At 54.6% G+C, this 18,022-nt stretch overlaps 1 protein-coding gene across 2 annotated transcripts; it reads left to right on the plus strand.

The window, feature by feature from the left end:
* The first annotated feature begins 1,569 nt into the window (after positions 1-1,569).
* On the plus strand, positions 1,570-17,817 carry ARHGAP30 (Rho GTPase activating protein 30). Of its 2 annotated transcripts, XM_039246487.1 has the most exons (12): positions 1,570-2,002; positions 6,865-6,967; positions 9,188-9,332; positions 10,178-10,260; positions 10,417-10,524; positions 11,373-11,500; positions 12,623-12,794; positions 12,873-12,976; positions 13,058-13,135; positions 13,673-14,092; positions 15,059-15,324; positions 15,416-17,817. In XM_039246487.1, exons 1-12 carry the CDS (start codon positions 1,906-1,908, stop codon positions 17,036-17,038), a joined length of 3,327 nt encoding a protein of 1,108 aa, XP_039102418.1. In that variant the 5' UTR covers positions 1,570-1,905; the 3' UTR covers positions 17,039-17,817. The 2 variants fall into 2 exon arrangements, with proteins under 2 accessions (XP_039102418.1, XP_039102419.1); XM_039246488.1 differs by lacking the exon at positions 1,570-2,002 and having other exon boundaries at positions 6,913-6,967; positions 9,192-9,332.
* Positions 17,818-18,022: the final 205 nt, after the last annotated feature.

The following is an 18,022-nucleotide window of genomic DNA, read 5'->3' on the forward strand; positions in this document are numbered from 1 at the left end:
GTGTGAAGCAGCCGGCTCAGGGGTCTGCCAGGCTAGAACTGTTCTGGAAGACGCCCCTGGCCCTCTGGTGGCCTCTGGTGGCCTCCGGTGGCCTCTGGTGGCCTCTGGGCCTGCTACACGTGCATATTGTGCATATTTTCTATAAATAAGCCTGCTGGGGGAGTTTCTTTAAGGAATACTGCTCCGAATACTTTAATAAGAGACACAAATCTTTGAAAGAACACTTTCCATTTATCTGGATGTTTGTAATTGCTTGGACTGCTCCGAGTGAGGCCAGCCCACCCAGAAAGTCAGCCCCCCTAGACCCTAGATGCTCAGACCCCAGCAGGGGGCTAATGCCCGCGGTTTTGAAAGGTGCTTCTGCTAAGACACTTTAATTTAGGTAGCCTCTCGGGAGGGAGCCTGGACGCATGGAGTCTGAGCAGCGGGAGCCTTTCCTTAGTTGTATCCACAGTTGTCTGTGGTCCCTTGGGGGTTGCGGGGACTGGGTGACAGGGAATCCTGGTTCGGACGCGGTGTAGGGGAGAGAGGGTAGTGATTACAGATCAGGGGAGGGGGGGTTCAGGTGGGGAGGCAAGAAGGTCTTCTTTTCCCCAGGGGCCTCAGGGTCACTAACTTGGGGCTCTTCTGGCAGTTTTGGGGTTGGGGTGAGATACGGTCCGCGGTTGCCTGGCCCACCCAAACACACTCAGCTGGAATACCCAGATTTTTGTGCCCAAACCCTGCTTGGCCCGAAATCTGGATTCCCCCCGCCTCCCGGCCCCGCCCTGGCCCCGCCCCGGCTCCCCAGCCAGCCCAGGACTTTGGATGTGGAACCCAAAGATCTGGGGTCCTAGTATGTACATTTGGTGTAAATATGTGCATATTTGTATATAAAATGATATTCTGTTTTTAAATAAACAGATAAAAGCTGTTCTGACTCGTCCCTGTCTTGCCCCTCGAACCACTCGGTTCTCCCTCAGCACCATCCTCCCCGCGGCCCCGAGTAGGGCGGGAGAGAGTGTGTCTGTGGCTGGGGGCTAAAGGGGAAGACATGCCCCCACCAGACCCTCTGCCCTCTCCCGGGGTCCCCTGATCCTCCTGGGACGCCCGGCGCCCTTGTGCGAGCTGTTGCCATCCTGGGTCACCGAAACGGGCCTGGGAGACAGGCTGCGGCCCACACTGCTTCCAGACAGAAAAGCTGACCCTCAAGTGAGTTCCAGGGAAAGAGCTGGAAGGATTCAAGATCACCTAGTTCACCCCCTTCACCGTCACAGGTGTGGAAGCTGAGGCTCAGCGGGGTCATGTGACTCGTCACAAGCCGGCTGGGGGCCAAGCCTGGCATCCTCCGGGGGGCTTCGCACGGCCCGTGCCACCTGGCTCTCAGGCCGGCCCCCAGCCTCCGCCTCGGAACCCCCCAATTCTGGTCTCCGCGGGTGTCAGGCACCTGCTCACGCCCCGGGCACCGCCACCCCACCCCAGGGCTCTGACCTCACCTCCTTCTGACCAATGAGGGGAGTCCCAGCGACCGGTTGAGGATGTGAATGTGAGCTGCCTCCCCCACCCCAGGCCCTGTGGTTGCAAAGATGCTCTAACAGGAAGCGGGTTTGAGGAGCTGAACGGCTTCCTGCTCCCCCAGGGCTGAGCAGGGCCAGAGGGGCGAGTGCCAGCCTGGGCCACGAGACACAGCTTCTTGCCAGGGTCCTGGCAGCTTCCTCTTCCACGGCCACTTCCGGGTGGCCGGGGCCCCCAGAGGCGTGAGCTGTGGCCCGTTGCCCAGGCCACCTTCCACTCCCCTGGTTCGGAGCCCGGCCTCCAGGGGCCGGGCCAAGCCCAGAGGCCGGCTTGGGATCCCATGGGGGACCGGTAGGGCAAAGGTCTTGGGGGGCAGAGAGGTGGCTGGGCCAGGGCCTGGGGGCTCCAGCCATGAAGTCTCGGCAGAAAGGGAAGAAGAAGGGCAGCTCGAAGGAGAGGGTGTTTGGGTGTGACTTACAGGAGCAGCTGCAGCGTTCCGGCCAGGAGGGTAAGGAGGTGGCTCAGGGCCGCTGCTGGGTGGGGGGGCCTGGGGCCTCTGCGCCTGGTCCAGTCTCAGGGACGGAGGCAGCTCCCAGGTGCTCGTGGCGAGGGGGCAGTGGCGAGGGGTCAGCGCCCAGGAGGCTCCGAGCAGGCGTGGCAGGAAATGTGGCTCAGCAGAGGAGAAGGCAGGGGAGCCCCTTGTGTAACTACCGGCGGGTGGGGAGGCTGAGGGAGAGCATGGAGAGACGGGAGATGGAGAGAAGTAGGCAAAAGAGAGGGGAAGGCATCCCTGCTGGGGATGGGAGGCTGTGGGACAGGGTCCGGGGACAAATGGCCAAAGGGCCCGTGGATGGTCCTTGGGTCAGAATGAAAGGAGACAGAAGGGCGCGGAGAGTCTGAGGGTGGCCCTGGGGCGCACGGGGGTTTCCTGGTTGGAGGAGAGCACCCTTGGGGCCACCATGGTCGCGGGGTTCTGGGCCCTCGGCAGCCTTGCTGCAGGTGAGAGCGTGGGTGGCATCTCTGTCCCCCAGTCTCTGTGACTCTCCCTGTGCAAAGGAGAAGCGGGTTGAGAGTGGAGGGCGAGGGCAGAAGCGGCTGAAGCGCAGGCTGTGGGAAGGGTCCGAGAGATTCCCCGAGGCTGGTGGGAGGGCAGGGGTGCAGGGTGCAAACGAGGTGGGCGTGGCGCTGTCTGTGGGACTTGTCCACCGCCTCCCTGAGTTCCCTAGAGGGGCCTGGAAGCCAGCAGGGCCCGGGACAAGGCTGGGCTCACCCCGGCATGGAGTAGCCGCTCACAAACTTTGCCTTGATTTGAAATTGAACCCAGGTATCCCGGCTGCCCGGCCCAGCTTGTTTTTGGCCTTCTGAGCTCCTCCCAGAGAAGGGCACGATCCCCCCCACCCCACCCCACCCCACCCCAATCTGTCATTTCCTCTTCTCTGCTCTGGGTTGTGGTGCCTTCAGTCGGGGAGGGTGATGGTGGTTCCCAGCTCATTTCCTGCTCTTAGCTCCGCCCCCTCATCCCCAGACACCTCCTTCCGCTTTTCTCCTCCCCCAGAGGCCCCCATCCCCACTGGCCTCCCCTCAGGGAAACCCAGGGCCCACAGGAGTCTTAAACAGCTGAAGGCTTTGCTCGGCCAGCACAGGGCTGACTCCTTTACAAGGGGCTCCTCTTGAGAAGGATGACTTCTTGGCCAAGCAAAGGCCACGTGATTCAATGGGGCTGAGGCCCTTCCAGTTCTCTGCAAATCCTCAGTTCAGTCTCCTCCTTCTGGTGCTGCCCTTGTCTGTGGGCCCCCAGCCAGGCCCCTGTTGAAACATGGAACCCCCCCGCCGGCCCACACCCCACTCCTGTATCCCCTCCTGGCCTCTGCCTGCATTCCCAGCACAGGTGAGCGCCATGTTCTCTGGAAGGTTGCTGGGGCCTGGTCCTCGGGAATCCCAGAGGAGGAGAGAAGCAGCCCCTCCCTTCCCCTGAACCTCACCTGAGCCCAAGGGTGGCGTGATCTCGGGCACCCCTCCCTACCCGCTCCCCCTTTCCCTGGGCACAGACAGGTGGAAAGTGAAAGGCCAGAGAGAGGCTGGTAATGGCTTCGCTCTCTTCCTTCCCCAAGCCCTACGTGTGCTGAGCTCTTTCTTTGCCTACCCTTTATCTCTTTGTTTTTCTGTTCAGGATCCTGATTCTCCAGTCTCTAAATTCTGGGCCCGCCTCCCTGACCCCGCCCCCATTCCTTGATGTCTCCATGGCTTGTCTCCGGCACCTCAGCCCTGTCCCTTACTTTCATTTCTGATGCCACGGCCCTGACTTCGTCTCCTTGACCCATCTCCTCTATGGCTCTGATTCCTTAGGCTCTCGAATACCTTCTTTAAGGGCCGTTTCTGGAGATTCAAAATCAACAGAGAAAGACAGGATGGGGAAGACTTGGCTTGGATGCAGCTCATGTGAAAAGGACCTAGGTTTTAGGTGACAGCGGACTATTTATGAGACAACAGAGGAATATGGTGGCCGAGAGAGTTGGTGTGGCACTAGGCACCTGAGGGGGGTCCACCCCGTTTCTTCAGTGCTGGGAATCTGAGGTCAGGGGACCCTGGCAACTGCGTACGGGTCCTGGAAGGATGGACGATGAACTGCAGGGTCAGGACTCAGGTGAGGCGAGAGAGGGGACCAGGGTGCCACATTTAAGGAAGCCCTTGCCTGCCTGCCTTCCTTCCTTCCTTCCTCCCTTCCTTCCTTCCTTCCTTCCTTCCTTCCTTTCTTCCTTCCTTCCTTCCTTCCTTCTTTTCTCTCTTTCTCCCTTCCTCCCTCCCTCCCTCTTTCTCGCTCGCTCTTTCTTTTCTCTGTCTCTCTTTCCCTCCCTCCCTCTTTCCTTCTTTCTTTCTTTCTTTCTTTCTTTCTTTCTTTCTTTCTTTCTTTCTTTCTTTCTCTCTTCCCCTTCCTTCCTTCCTTCCTTTTCTTCCTTTCTTTCTTTCTTTCTTTCTTTCTTTCTTTCTTTCTTTCTTTTCTTTCTTTCTCTTTCTTCCTTCCGTCCTTCCTTCCTCCCTCCCTTCCTCCCTTCTTCCCTCCCTCCCTCCCTTCCTTTTTAAAAAAGTTTTTTTTTAATTAATTTTTTTAGTAATCTCAATGTGGGGCTCAAACTCATGACCTTGAGATCAAGAGTCACATGCTTTTCTGAAGGTCGTGTGTGTGCACAGTTGGCACTTGCACAGCCCTAGGAATGGGTGGCTCCTTAAATTCCACACCCAAGTCCTGGCTCTGGGTGCAGGGGGTGGACAGGAGGGCAAAGGGTGTGTACATCAGGCCACATGAGAAGGGTTTACAATAGTGGTTGATGGGCTTATTGATTATTTCCTTCATTTTGTATTTCTCTTAATTACTTCATCCCACCAAGAACTTGGGATGCATGATTCCAAAACCCAACATTTTACAAAAAGATAGAATAAAATGACTGAGAGCATTGGGTTGGAGGGGGAATGAGAGGAAGGTCAAGATCAGTGCCCAGAAGTATGTATCAGGTGATTCTACATGGTTTCTAGATGTGGGCTCTGAGCTCTCTGGTGATTAAAGAGGTGAGCATCATCAGATATAAGACTCATAAAGACCATAAGGAAAAACAAATAGATGGCTGAGAAGAAACAGCTTTTTCCGACAGTGACACAGGAGAGGGATCTCTCTGGGAAGCCTTGGTGAATTGAACCTAGTATTTTGTCTTGGGCAATACTCTCTATTTCAATCTCCAAGGGATGTTACCCATCCTCATAACTTATGGCTTTCATCTTTGAGTCATTAATAAACCATTACTGAGCACCTGCTCTGTTTCAACGCTGTGCTAGATGCTGGGGGAAATGTCCCTGGATTCAGAGGAGGAGATGCAAGGAAACTAGTGATAACGAAGTGCGGTAATGTGCTACAATATAGACACGAGCAAGGGGCTCAGAGGTGGAGGTGATGTTTGAGGTGTGTTTTGGAGAATGCATCAGGATTCACCCATCAAAGACAGAGGGAAGGGTATTTCCAGGCAAGGGAAAAACATGAGTTATTGCACCAAGGCTTGTTCATGGAGTAGCAAAGAGCTGGATCATAGGGACTGGTATTTGATGGGTCTTATATACCAGGCTGAGGAGTTTATATTTTACTCTAGATCTGTAAGGCAAGCAATGAAGATTGGGGTGGAGCAAGGTGTTTATGGAGCAAAAGATATAAGGCAGGGAAAGCTTTAGCAAGAGACACATATGGCCTTATGTAGGGTTTTCACACAGGGTATTGGAGGGTGTCCTGCGTCTGAGACATCATGTCAGAAAACAGGAGGGATATCAAAGTCAGTAACATTCTGTTCGGGCCTCAGAGAGGGCGCACGCACACAAAACTGGTCGCAGTTGGAGCTTGTTGTTAAGGAGCTTACAGTTTAGTAACAGGGGAGGGGGCCCAGACTGGGAAAGAGAATGCAACTTTTTGCATGCCTGGATGTGAATTCTGGCTCTCGCTGGTAATACTGGGCTCTCGTTATTTCTCTGACCCTCTGCAAAATGAGAACTAGAGTACCTAATGCACAGTGCATGGCACATAACTGCTTCTCTCCTGAACTGACCTGTGTGAAGTTCGCCACAATTTAGTGTGCCTTCCTATGACAGACCTAATACACACGCACTGGTTTACCAGAGAGGGGGCTTTACAGAAGTCCCTGTCAGTCCAGCTCCGTGTGAGTTTGGACAACTAATGCTCCTTCATCTTTTATAGAGTGTTAAATAAATGTACTTTCTTTTTTTTTTTTTTTAAGTTTCGTTATTTATTTTGAGAGAGAGAGAGAGAGCAGGGGAGGGGCAAAGAGAAGGGGAGAGAGAGAATCCCAAGCAGGCTCTGCACTGCCAGCACAGAGCCCGACTTGGGGCTTGAACTTACGAACTGTGAGATCATGACCTGAGCTGGCATCCAAAGTCAGACACTTAATTGACAGAGCCACCCGGGCGCCCCTAAGTAAATGTACTTTCAAGTCCTGCCCTTTTACTCTGGGTCCCCTTCCAAGCAGACTGCTGCCCCTTTGAAAATTCTGGGGTAGCAGCTAGTGATTACAGAGAGACAGATTTCAGTTCAACAAAGGCAGAACTTTCTAACAGGAGCGGGCAGACTGGACAGGCAGTGCATTTTCCAGTCACTTGGGGGTTTTTTGCACAGGCTCTGGACCCAATGGGCAGAGAGGTTGGCAGAATGGGGCCGATGTCCTCTGAGACTCCTTCTGACAAGTTTTTATTCTGTGAGATCTGCCTTCAGTCTCCCCAAACCCCCATCCCTGACTGATGCTTCCATATCTCAGACCCCCTGCGGTTCTGTTCTCGCAGACCTTCTGATTTCCTTCTCTGTGCCGTCTATGTCCCCAGTGCCGCAGGTCCTGAGGAGCTGTGCAGAGTTTGTGGAGGAATATGGAGTGGTAGATGGGATCTACCGCCTCTCAGGGGTCTCCTCCAACATCCAGAGGCTCCGGTGAGTCAGGCGTGGAGGGGAGGGCTCTGTGGGAACCAGAGGGGTGAGGGGAAGGGGGAGGAAACATGGATGCTCCCTGCTGTCTAAGGGAGGGGCTCTGGAGTCTCCTCAGGAAAGGCTGAGACCATGCACCCCATTCCCCCCAGGCGAGCGTACATGCGAGCTACACATATACATACGTCTCCACTCCCATATACACCCACCCAGGTTTTTAAAAATTGGGTATAATTCATATACCGTAAAACTCACTATTTAAATATGTACAACTCAGCAATCTTTAGTATTCACAAGGTCACACATGCCACCATCACCACTAATTACAAAACATTCATCAACCCCTAAAGCAGTCGCTCCACATTTCTCCTTTCCCTTAGTCTTTGGCAACCACTGGGTGACTACCTGGCGCTATGGGCTTGCCTGTTCTGGACGTTTCATAGAAACAGAATCGTATAATTGTAACCTTATGTGTCTGGCTTCTCTACTTAGCATGTTTTCAGGGCTCATGCATGTTGTCACATATGCCACTACTTCATCTCTTTTTACGGCTGAATATTTCAGTGTAAGGCTTTACCACGTTTCATTCATCGGTACATCAACTGATGGACGGTGCATCGTTTCCACCTCTTGGCTGCCATGAATAATGCCGCTGTGAACATTCATGGACAAATATTCATGTAGACGTATGGTTTCAGTTCTCTGGAGTATATCCCTGCGAGTGGGCTTGCTGGCTCATATGTTGAACTTTTCAAAGAGCTGCCAGACATGGCAGTGTGTAATTCCACACCTCACCAGTGGGGCATAAAGCTTCCAATGTCCCCTGCATCCCGCCAGCCACCCCAGTTGTTGTGAAGTGACATTTCACCTGTATTTGCATTTCCCTAACAGCTAATGACATTGAACGGCTTCTCATGTGCTTATTACTCATTTGTATATCTTCTTTTTTTTTTTTGAAGCTTTTTGATGTTTATGTTTGAGAGAGAGAGAGAGAGAGAGAGTGTGAGCAGGGGAGGGGCAGAGAAAGAAGGAGACACAGAATCTGAAGCAGGCTCCAGACTCTGAGCTGTCAGCATAGAGCCCGATGTGGGGCTGGAACCCATGAACCTTGAGATCAGGACCGGAGCCGAAGTCAGATGCTCAACCAACTGAGCCACTCAGGCATCCCACATATGTATATCTTCTTTGGATAAATTTCTATTCAAATCCTTTGCTTTTTTTTTAAATGTTTATTTATGTTTGAGAGAGAGACAGAGTGTGAGCAAGGGAGGGGCAGAGAGAAACAGAGACACAGAATCTGAAGCAGGCTCCAGCAGGGATCGAACTCATGAGCCATGAGATCATGACCTGAGCTGAAGTCTGATGCTTAACCAACTGAGCCACCCAGACGCCCCTCTCTCGCTCATTTTTTTTAAGTTTATCTATTTATTTATTGAGAGAGACGGAGAGAGTATGAGTGGGGGAGGGGCAGAGAAAGAGGGAAAGAGAGAGAATCCAAAGCAGGCTCTGCGGTCAGTGCGCAAAGCCGGATGCAGGGCTTGAAAGCCATGAGATCATGACCTGAGCTGAAATCAAGAGTTGGCTGCTCAACTGAATGAGCCCCCCAGGCACCATCCGCACCCCCCGCTCATTTTTAAATTGGATTATTTGTTTCCTTTGAGTTGTAAGAATTCTATAGTCCAGATATTAAACACTTCACCAAATCTATGCTTTGCAAACATTTTCTTCCATTCTGTGGGCTGTCCTCACTTTCTTGACAGTGTCCTCTGACATGAAAAGTTTGTCACATGATGTTCAATGTATCTATTTTTTCTTTGGTTGCTTGTGTTTTTGGTGTCTTATCTGAGAACCTGTTGGCTGGCCCAGGGTCACGAAGACTTACGTTTACGTTTCATCCTAAGAGTTGCGCTCCTCCACCCGTACACGCACCCAGAGATGCGTGCAAGCTCATCCCCCCTGCCTTGCCACTCACATCCGTGGCTCCGTCCCCAACACGGATCCCTATGCAGGCACACGTCCATTCCCCTCTCGAACCACCAGCCTCACACCCACTCTACAGCGTGACAGGTACACCTATGCCTGCTGCCTCATGTGTGCCACGCCCCGACACCCTCTTTCCAAGTCCCCAGCCTGTTGACCCTTGACCCTGCCTGGGCCCACCTGCAGAGCCCCCACCTCTGCCACTGCCCCCAGCGCCCCCACTCCTCACACTCCGCACCTCCCCAGGCAGGAGTTTGAGGCAGAGCGGAAGCCAGACCTGCGGAGAGACGTTTACCTTCAGGACATCCATTGCGTCTCCTCGCTGTGCAAGGCCTACTTCAGAGAACTGCCAGACCCGCTGCTCACTTACCGGCTCTATGACAAGTTTGCTGTGAGTGGAGAGGTCGGGAGGGGCTGGAAGACAAGGCTGAGGGGTCACTGCCCTGGTGGTGACGTCCACTGCTGGACGTTCACTCTGCCCTGAATGACAGAGACTATGTGGAAATGAAAAGACCCCCCTCCTCATCCCGCCAATCTCCCCCCCTCTTCTCTTCGCCCTCCCTCCTTCGCTTCAGGCCTGCGGCTCACACACAGAGTGCAGGGACAGGGCTGGGGGAAGTAGAGCCCAGGCGGAGAGCCGAGGGCCCTGGGAAATCACCTAGGCCAAAGCTTCCCTCCATTTAAGAGAATGAGAACCCTTCCCGGAAGTCAAAACGTTTCCAGGAGTGTGCCTCCACAGCAGATGGGATGTTGAGCATCTTTTGAATATGAAAATACATGACAAAAATGCTATCTTGAAATCTGTAACATTTAAAAGAAATAAGTTGCATTTGGTTGAGCAGAAAAGCATTTTAAGAATCGGGCACAGCTGCCCACACAATTTAGCCCACGCCGGCTAGACCGTGGGCACCTCAGAATAACTCCACAGCCTCAGGAGCTCCAACAGCACCAACACTGAAGGTGTCCCTGGTACCTGGGCGTCACCGGGGAGGAGGCCAAGGCAGAGTGGCAGTGAGCTGCTCAGGGTCACAAAGCTATGAGGTGGCATTGCCGAGCCCCAGCTGCGGGTCCTGTGGGCCCCAAATTCTGAGCTCTGTCTGCTCCTCAGTTTGTGTCGGAAGATCTGGGGTGGGGGGCAGCACAGGTGGCTTCTGAGAGTTGGGCTCAGTGCTCTGAGGAGTAAGCAAGGGCAGTGCTGGCGTGCTGACTCGGTTCTCGAACGTTCCTCCCCGGCAGGAGGCTGTAGCCGTGCAGTTGGAGCCGGAGCGTTTGATCAAGATCCTAGAGGTGCTTGGAGAACTTCCTCTCCCAAACTACAGGTGTGTGGGGCCCCTCCGTTCCCAGAGTGCTGACTCCCCCCATGCAACCCTGGGGCCTCCACTGGTCTCTTCTCCTCTGGCTCCCAGACCTCAACCCCACCCTTGCCCTGGGCGTCCCCTGTAGGGTCCCTGGCCCACGATGCCTCCCTTCTGCAGGACCCTGGAGTTCCTCATGCGGCACTTGGTACACATGGCCTCATTCAGTGCTCAGACCAACATGCACGCCCGCAACCTGGCCATCGTGTGGGCCCCCAACTTGCTGAGGTGGGCACATGTGTGGGCAGCATGGGGGGGCGGGGTCCTGGCAGAGCCTAGCCCCCAGAGGCTGCCCCAGGAGTGGGCGTAGATGTGTGGGTGCACTGGGGAGGGGTGTGGTGTCTCGCACAACCCAGGGAGAAACAGGGAGTTTCAGAATTACCAGTGGGATGGGGTTTACCCACTGGACACCAGGCTTTTGTGCCTTCTTACGCTGTTATCACTGAGCTCAGGGACTAGAACCGGAAGAGTCTTTGTTGAGTGTTTTCACAAGGTTGAGTGTTCTCACAAGCTTCTCACAATGGTTGAGCAAACGTCTCTCAGTCCATTGAAGATCTGGCCTGTACATCACTCCCCATGGTGCAAGGCAGACTCTGAGAAGTCCTGGTGTTCATTATAACGAGGCACCCTCGTGTGCAAAGGATAAAGATTAATTCTTTTTTTTTTTTTATGTTTATTTGTTTCTAGGAGAGAGAGAGAGAGAGAGCGTGAGCAGGGGAGGGTCAGAGAGAGAGGGAGTCATAGACTGAAACAGGCTCCAGGCTCTGAGCAGGCAGTCAGCACAGAGCCCGACGCGGGGCTCGAACCCACGAACCGCGAGTACATGACCTAAGCGAAAGTCGGACGCTTAACCGACTAAGCCACCCAGGCGCCCCATGATAAAGATTAATTCTGACGGGGGTTAATTCCCAGAGAGCTTCCTGAAGGCAGGCATTTGAGACTTGAATCATGCATGTGGGTTAAGAGGTGGAGATGAGGTTAAGGGCATGCAGGGGAGGGGTGTAGGGTATTTTTAGGGAGAATTCAGATGGGGAAGTGTGGTGAGGCTGGAGGGGAATAACTCTGCATCTCCACAGGTCTAAGGACATAGAGGCCTCGGGCTTCAACGGGACAGCAGCCTTCATGGAGGTCCGCGTGCAGTCCATCGTGGTTGAGTTTATCCTCACACACGTGGACCAGCTCTTCGGGGGTGCGACTCTCTCCAGTGAGCATCCCTCCCACCCACCACACCACCACACTCTGGGGAGTCATGTCAGAGTTACAGAGGGCCTTGGAGGACAGCTCATTCAGACTCCCCGTTTTGCAGATGAGAGAGCTGAGACACAGAGAGGTGTTGCTGAGGGTCTCATGGAGAAGACCTTGGAGACACGCCGTCCTTGACCAAACCTCTCCTGCATAGCCTGACCTTCTAATCACCTTCCTGGCTCTGGGGGCCAGTGACTGATCATTCCCAGCCCAGCCCACTGGGGCCACTGTACTGGGATCTCCTGACCATTGTCCCTTAAGACTCCCTCTTGAGGAGCTAGACACAGAGGGTCTGTCTCCCAAGGGCTCCGGGGATATCCTCAGCCTGACGGTGGTGGGAGGGTACCACAGAAGCTGAAGCCCTCTCTCATCTCTTTTTTTAAAAATGTTTATTTTATTACTTATTATTATTAAATTTTTTAAATATTTATTTTTGAGAGAGCGAGACAGAGTGTGAGCTGGGGAGGGGCAGAGAGACACACACAGAATCCCAAGCGGGCTCCAGGGTCCGAGCTGTCACCACAAAGCCTGACACAGGGCTCGAACTCATGAACCGTGCAATCATGACCTGAGCTGAAGTCGGATGCTTAACCAACTGAGCCAGCCAGGCGCCCCATTATTTATTTTTATAAGAGTTTATTCATTTTTGAGAGAGAGAGAAAGAGAGAGCATGCAAGTGGAGGAGGAGCAGAGAGAGGGAGACAGAGGATCTAAAGTGGGCTCTGTGCTGACACCTGACAGCCGATGCAGGGCTCGAACTCACGAACCGTGAGATCCATGAGATCATGACCTGAGCTGAAGTTGGATGCTTAACCGACTGAGCCACTCAGGCGCCCCTCTTTTTTTTTTTTTTTTTTTTTTTTTTTTGAGAGAGAGGAAGCAAGTGGGGGAGGTGCAGAGAGAGAGGGAGACAGAAGATCTGAAGCAGGCTCTGCGCTGACAGCAGCAAGCCCGATGCGGGGCTCCAACTCACAAACCATGAGATCATGACCTGAGCCAAAGTTGGATGCTCAACCGACTGAGCCACCCAGGCGCCCTCTCATCTCTGTTCTTGGCTGGCCAATTCCTCTCCTTGTCCTAGGTGGTGACGCAGAGAGCGGATGGCGATCACTTCCAGGGGCCCGGGCATCAGGCAGCCCTGAGGACCTCATGCCCAGGTCCCTGCCCTACCATCTGCCTAGCGTCCTGCAGGCTGGCGATGGACCCCCACAGATACGGCCCTACCACACTATCATTGAAATCGCGGAGCACAAGTAAGGCCTCCTTCCTGGCCCTCCTCCCCCACACTCACCGCCAGGCTCCAACCCCAGTGATTTCTCCATTCCTTCCAGGAGGAAGGGGTCTTTGAAGGTCAGGAAGTGGAAATCTATCTTCAATCTGGGTCGCTCTGGCCATGAGACCAAGCGTAAACTTCCACGGGGTGCTGAGGACAGAGGTAGGTCTGGAGGGATGTAGGGGGAGGGGCTCTGCTGAAGGAGAGCCAGACCCTGACCCTATAAACATCCATGTCTTGCAGAGGACAAATCCGATAAGGGGACTTTGCGGCCAGCCAAGAGCATGGACTCACTGAGTGCTGCAGCTGGGGTCAGCGATGGTGAGTGTAGATGTGCACTTGCGTGTGTGTGTGTGCGTGTGTGTGGGCATGCATAGGCTGGTGAACACCTGTGTGCAAGCCTGTCTGTGCATGTCTCTGCAGAGGAATGGCAGTATCACGGATGAGACCACTGGGTGTGCATTTTTGTGTATTCGTACACGTGGCCAAGGGCACTCACTAATTTCAAAAAATATGTAATGAGTGCTTATTACACACCACCCACAGTACCCGATGTGAGGTTTACAATAGTGAGTTTACCATCTAATCAACAGGCGTGTTCCTAGGAGCATACATAGAGGGAGACAGTGGGGTGTGGGTTTGTGGGAGGGGGCAGTGACAGCCGGAGGGAAGGGGGTTCCTAAGTGAGTGGAACTGCGGGGCTGCTGTGGAAGGTTCGCAGCGGTGGCCAAGAGAGGCGCCTTGCAGGCTGTCCTAACCCGCAGGCTTGAGAAAGCAGCGCACACTCACCGGAGCCTTCCTGAGGCGTCCGCGTCCTTTGGTAGCTGAGGCCCTTGCTCTTCGCTCTCTCCTCCACAGAGCCCATGGGGCTGGTGGGACCCAGCCACCCCCAGCCGAGTGCGATGCTGCAGGACAGCTTGGAGAATGACCCTGTGGAGGCAGCGGAGGGTGAACAGGAGCGGGAGCCGGAGGCCCTGGGTGGCACCAACTCTGAGCCAGGCACGCCCCGAGCCAGCCGGTCAGGGATCCGCACCGGGGGCAGCAGCCGGGCAGAGCGCTGTGCTGGGGTCCACATCTCGGACCCCTACAATGTCAACCTCCCACTGCACATCACCTCCATCCTCAGCGTGCCCCCAAACATCATCTCCAACGTCTCCTTGGCGAGGCTCACCCGAGGCCTTGAGTGCCCGGCCCTACAGCCCCGGCCAAGTCCTGCCTCTGGCCCCGGCCCCGGCCCCGGCCCCGGCCCTGGCCCTGGCCCCGGCCCTGGCCCCCCAGGTGAGGACCCAGAGATTTCCCCGGGCGGGGAGAAGTGACTAGAACTCCAGGCTGAAGCTCTGGTGCAAGGTATCTGTCCTCGGAATGGCAGATGCCTCAGTCCTCGGGCTTTGGGTGGTCACCTTCAGCTGCCTCCCTGGCTTCCAGGTTGGGGGAGGGGAGCCAGTAATATTATCAGGTTCTGTGAAATCCACAGAGAGAGGATCTCTGGCAGTCTTTAGATCACCGATATACCCAAGACTGGGAGTCCGTGCCAGACTCAGACAGTAGGGATTACTGAGTACAAGTATAATAGATGCTGGTAATAATCATAGTATCAATACTAACAGTTAACATTTACTGCAGGTTTACTGTATGCCAAGTGCCATGTTAAGGACTCTGCAGCCATTAACATCTCATTCTTTTGTAACTGGATGACACAGTCACTGTTGCTGTGCTTATGTCACAGCAGTGGAACTGGAGACCTAGGTTAAGCTATTTGCTGTTGGTTTAGTTCGGAGGTGGCAGAATTGGGATCTGATCTTTACTCTGAATCCAGTTCCTGAAGTGTTACTGATGAGAAGTATTGAGGCCGCATAAGGCGGTGGGTAAGGACTTGGGCTACAGAGTTAAGTAGGCTTGGGTTCAAACTTCGGCTGTGCCACTTACTGTGTGTGTGACCTTGGACAAATCTCTGAGTCTCTCTTTCCTCCTATTTAAAATGAGGATAAACACCCTACCTTATGGGGTTGTTTGGTGGGGGGAATGCATTGTAAAATGTACAGCACGGTGCCTGGCACTTGGTGGGAGCCATAAGCCAATAGTTAGGGATACGAGTCTGAGAGGATCGGCCAGACTCGTATGTCCCAGCAGGCTCTATGCCGGGACTGTGGGCCCATACGGTAGCAGCGCTAGGAAGACCCATATTGTAGAGGGTGGAGGGTGGTCCTGACTTTTGTGTTCCTGGGACTACCTTTCTCTCAACAGATGAAAAGTTGGAGGCAAGTTCAGCCGCAGGGCCCCTGGCTGACTGTGGCCTGGCGGACATGGCCCCTGCCCTGGAGGACTGCCTGTCCCAGGAGGTGCAGGATTCCTTCTCCTTCCTAGAGGACTCAAGCAGCTCAGAGCCCGAGTGGGTGGGGGTGGAGGATGGGGAGGTGGCCAAGGCAGGAACGGCAGGAGCAGCCTTCTCCCCCGGGGAGGACGACCCTGGGATGGGCTACCTGGAGGAGCTCCTGGGAGTTGGGCCTCAGGTAAGGAGGGGCTGTACTGCGTTTGGGCTGGTGGGGAAGCCAGAGGGTGGACAGGGCCTCCTGGTCCTGAGCCCCAGTGCTATGCCCGCAGGTGGAGGAGTTCTCTGTGGAGCCGCCCTTGGATGACCTGTCTCTGGACGAGGCACAGTTTGTCCTGGCTCCCAGCTGCTGTTCCCTGGACTCTGCGGGCCCCAGGCCTGAAGAAGAGGAAAGTGGGGAAGAAGTCTTCCTGAGTGCCTACGATGACCTAAGTCCCCTTCTGGGCCCCAAACACCCAAACTGGGAGGGTCCAGGGAGCCTGGAGGAAGAGGCGGCAGGATGTGGGGGACAGGGGGCTCCAGGGCAGGCTGAGGGAGAGCAGGCATGCTGGGAAGGTGGAGCGGGCAAGGAGGCTGAGCCTGAAGGCAGGTGGGACATCAGGGAGGAGGCTGAGGGGAGTCCAGAGAGCGAGGTGGAGGATGGAGAAGCAGGTGAGGAAGGAGGGGAGGCTGGGGGAAGCCAGGAGATGATGGCCAGTTTGGAGGAAGAGGGTGGGGAAGAGCCAGAGGCCAAGGCAGAGGAGTCCAAAGGTCAGCAGGACGATGATGAGAGTGTGGAGGAAGCTAAGGGTGCAGAGGGAACAGGAGAAGAGCAGGGCAAAGACAATGAGAAAGAAAGAAAGGCTGAGAGAGAGGAAGAGGCTGAGGAAGGAGAGGAAGCCCAGGTACAAGCCACAAGGGACCCAGAGTGCAGGGCCCAGGAAACCCACGTGGCTGAGGAGAGCTGGGAAGTCGTACATGAACAAGAGGCTGAAGGAGGCAGAGAGGATGAGGTCAAAGGACAGAAGGAGCATGAGAACCAAGAGGCAAGAGAAGACCAAGGAGACGGTGAAGAGAGCGGGAGCCCAGAAGCAGCAGCTGGAGGAGGAGCAGAGGGGGTCAGCAAGGAAAGGGAGAGTGGGGACAGAGAGCACGAGAGAGAGCAGAGCGATGGAGGTGACCATTCAGAAAAGGACTCCCTTCCCGAAGGGCCACACGTAGAGCCCCTGGAGGTTGACAGTGCCAAAGGGGGCAACTCCCAGTCATCGGAGGCAGAACAGGCAGTCCCACAGCCACCCCGGCCAGAGGAGATGGAGCCCGAGGGGCAGCTCAGTCCCGAGGGCTGCAGTCTGTGCCCCTGTCCTCTTGGCTCAGCTAGTGGTGTGGGCATGCGCCTGGCTTCCAAGCTGGTTCAGGTCCAACAGGTCCGCTCTGTGCCTGTGGTGCCCCCCAAACCACAATTTGCCAAGATGCCTAGTGCAATGTGTAGCAAGATCCACGTGGCGCCTGCAAACCCATGCCCGAGGCCTGGCCGGCTTGATGGGGCTCCTGGGGAAAGGGCTTGGGGGTCCCGAGCCTCCCGTTCCTCATGGAGGAATGGGGGCAGTCTTTCTTTTGATGCTGCTGTGGCCCTGGCCCGGGACCGGCAGAGGACTGAGGCTCAGGGAGTTCGGCGGACCCAGACCTGTACTGGGGGTGGGGACTACAGAACCTCCCCTTGTAGTGTGACCCCTGCCTATTCTCGGCCACTTAGCTGCCTAGAGCTCCCATCTGAAGACACAGACGGGTCTGGACACCGGAGTCGGCTTAGTCTGCCCCCCAGGGAACCCCAGCCCCCTGACCCTCTTCTGTCCCCCCAGCGCCGATCATATGCATTTGAAACACAGGCTAACCCTGGGAGAGGTGAGGGACTGTGAGTAGTCCCCCAGTGCTGGGGAAAGGGGACAGGAAGTTGTCTTGAATCTCCGGGTTCCCAGACTAGCTGTTTCTTCTGCAGCCTGAGCAGCTGGAGTGTCCAACACCATAGGCTTTGACCCCTCGGCTTCTCTTTTTGACTGTGGGAAGCATCGCCTCCGTTGGTTTACTTGAGCTTGTCTCAGACACAAAGCACTTATCCTTAGGATATTCCCAAGAAAGTCACCAAGATCCTGTTACCAGGGAGTGGGGTCATTGGTCAAAGGGAACAAAGAGTAGGCAGAAAACTTGGAGGTTTCTCAAAGTGAAGAATGAAGAGGGAACTCCAGCTAAGTTCCCGCCCTCCTCCGAGGCTGTGTACTTCCCTTCATGGAAGCCCAGGGTGGAGGAGGGGAGGGCAGAGCCAGGCCAGAGACCATCACACATAAACACTTCTGAGTTGCCCATCCTTATTCTGCTCTTGGGCCCTTGGCTACCTCCTGACACTTTAGCTCCAGATTAGGAGGAACATGTCAAGGAAGATCTCTGAAGTCCTCAAAGTGTGTTGGAGGGACTGGCTCCCTTGCCAGCAACCCCACCCTCTGCCTCCAGTCACTTTTAGGAAGAGACATCTACAGATCTCCCTGGCTTCTCCTTTTTCCTTTGGAATAAATTCCTCCTATTTCAAGGAAGGAGAATAGCATAACTCAGGCCCTGGGACTGCTTCTCCAGACAGGCTGGGGCCACAGGCTCCATTCTAGGAAGAAGCAATCTCAGAATAAAGGTTATACTTTTAAACGTACACAGTGTGGAGCCTCGTTTTTCTTACTCGAGTCTTAGGTGATGGGTATCACATTTTCATATTTGGTAAGATCTCTTCTTGCTGTTGTTGTTAGGGTGCTCTTCCTCAGTTGTCATGGAGACCTGTGGCTAGAAACTAGAGCTGGGTTCATGGTGGTCAGGAAATGAGGAAGAGAAACTTTTATTTACATAATGCTCGTTATCTA

The sequence above is a fragment of the Hyaena hyaena genome, unplaced genomic scaffold (assembly GCF_003009895.1).
Source record: "Hyaena hyaena isolate Hyena2069 unplaced genomic scaffold, ASM300989v1 scaffold_281, whole genome shotgun sequence".
Lineage (NCBI taxonomy): Eukaryota > Metazoa > Chordata > Mammalia > Carnivora > Hyaenidae > Hyaena > Hyaena hyaena.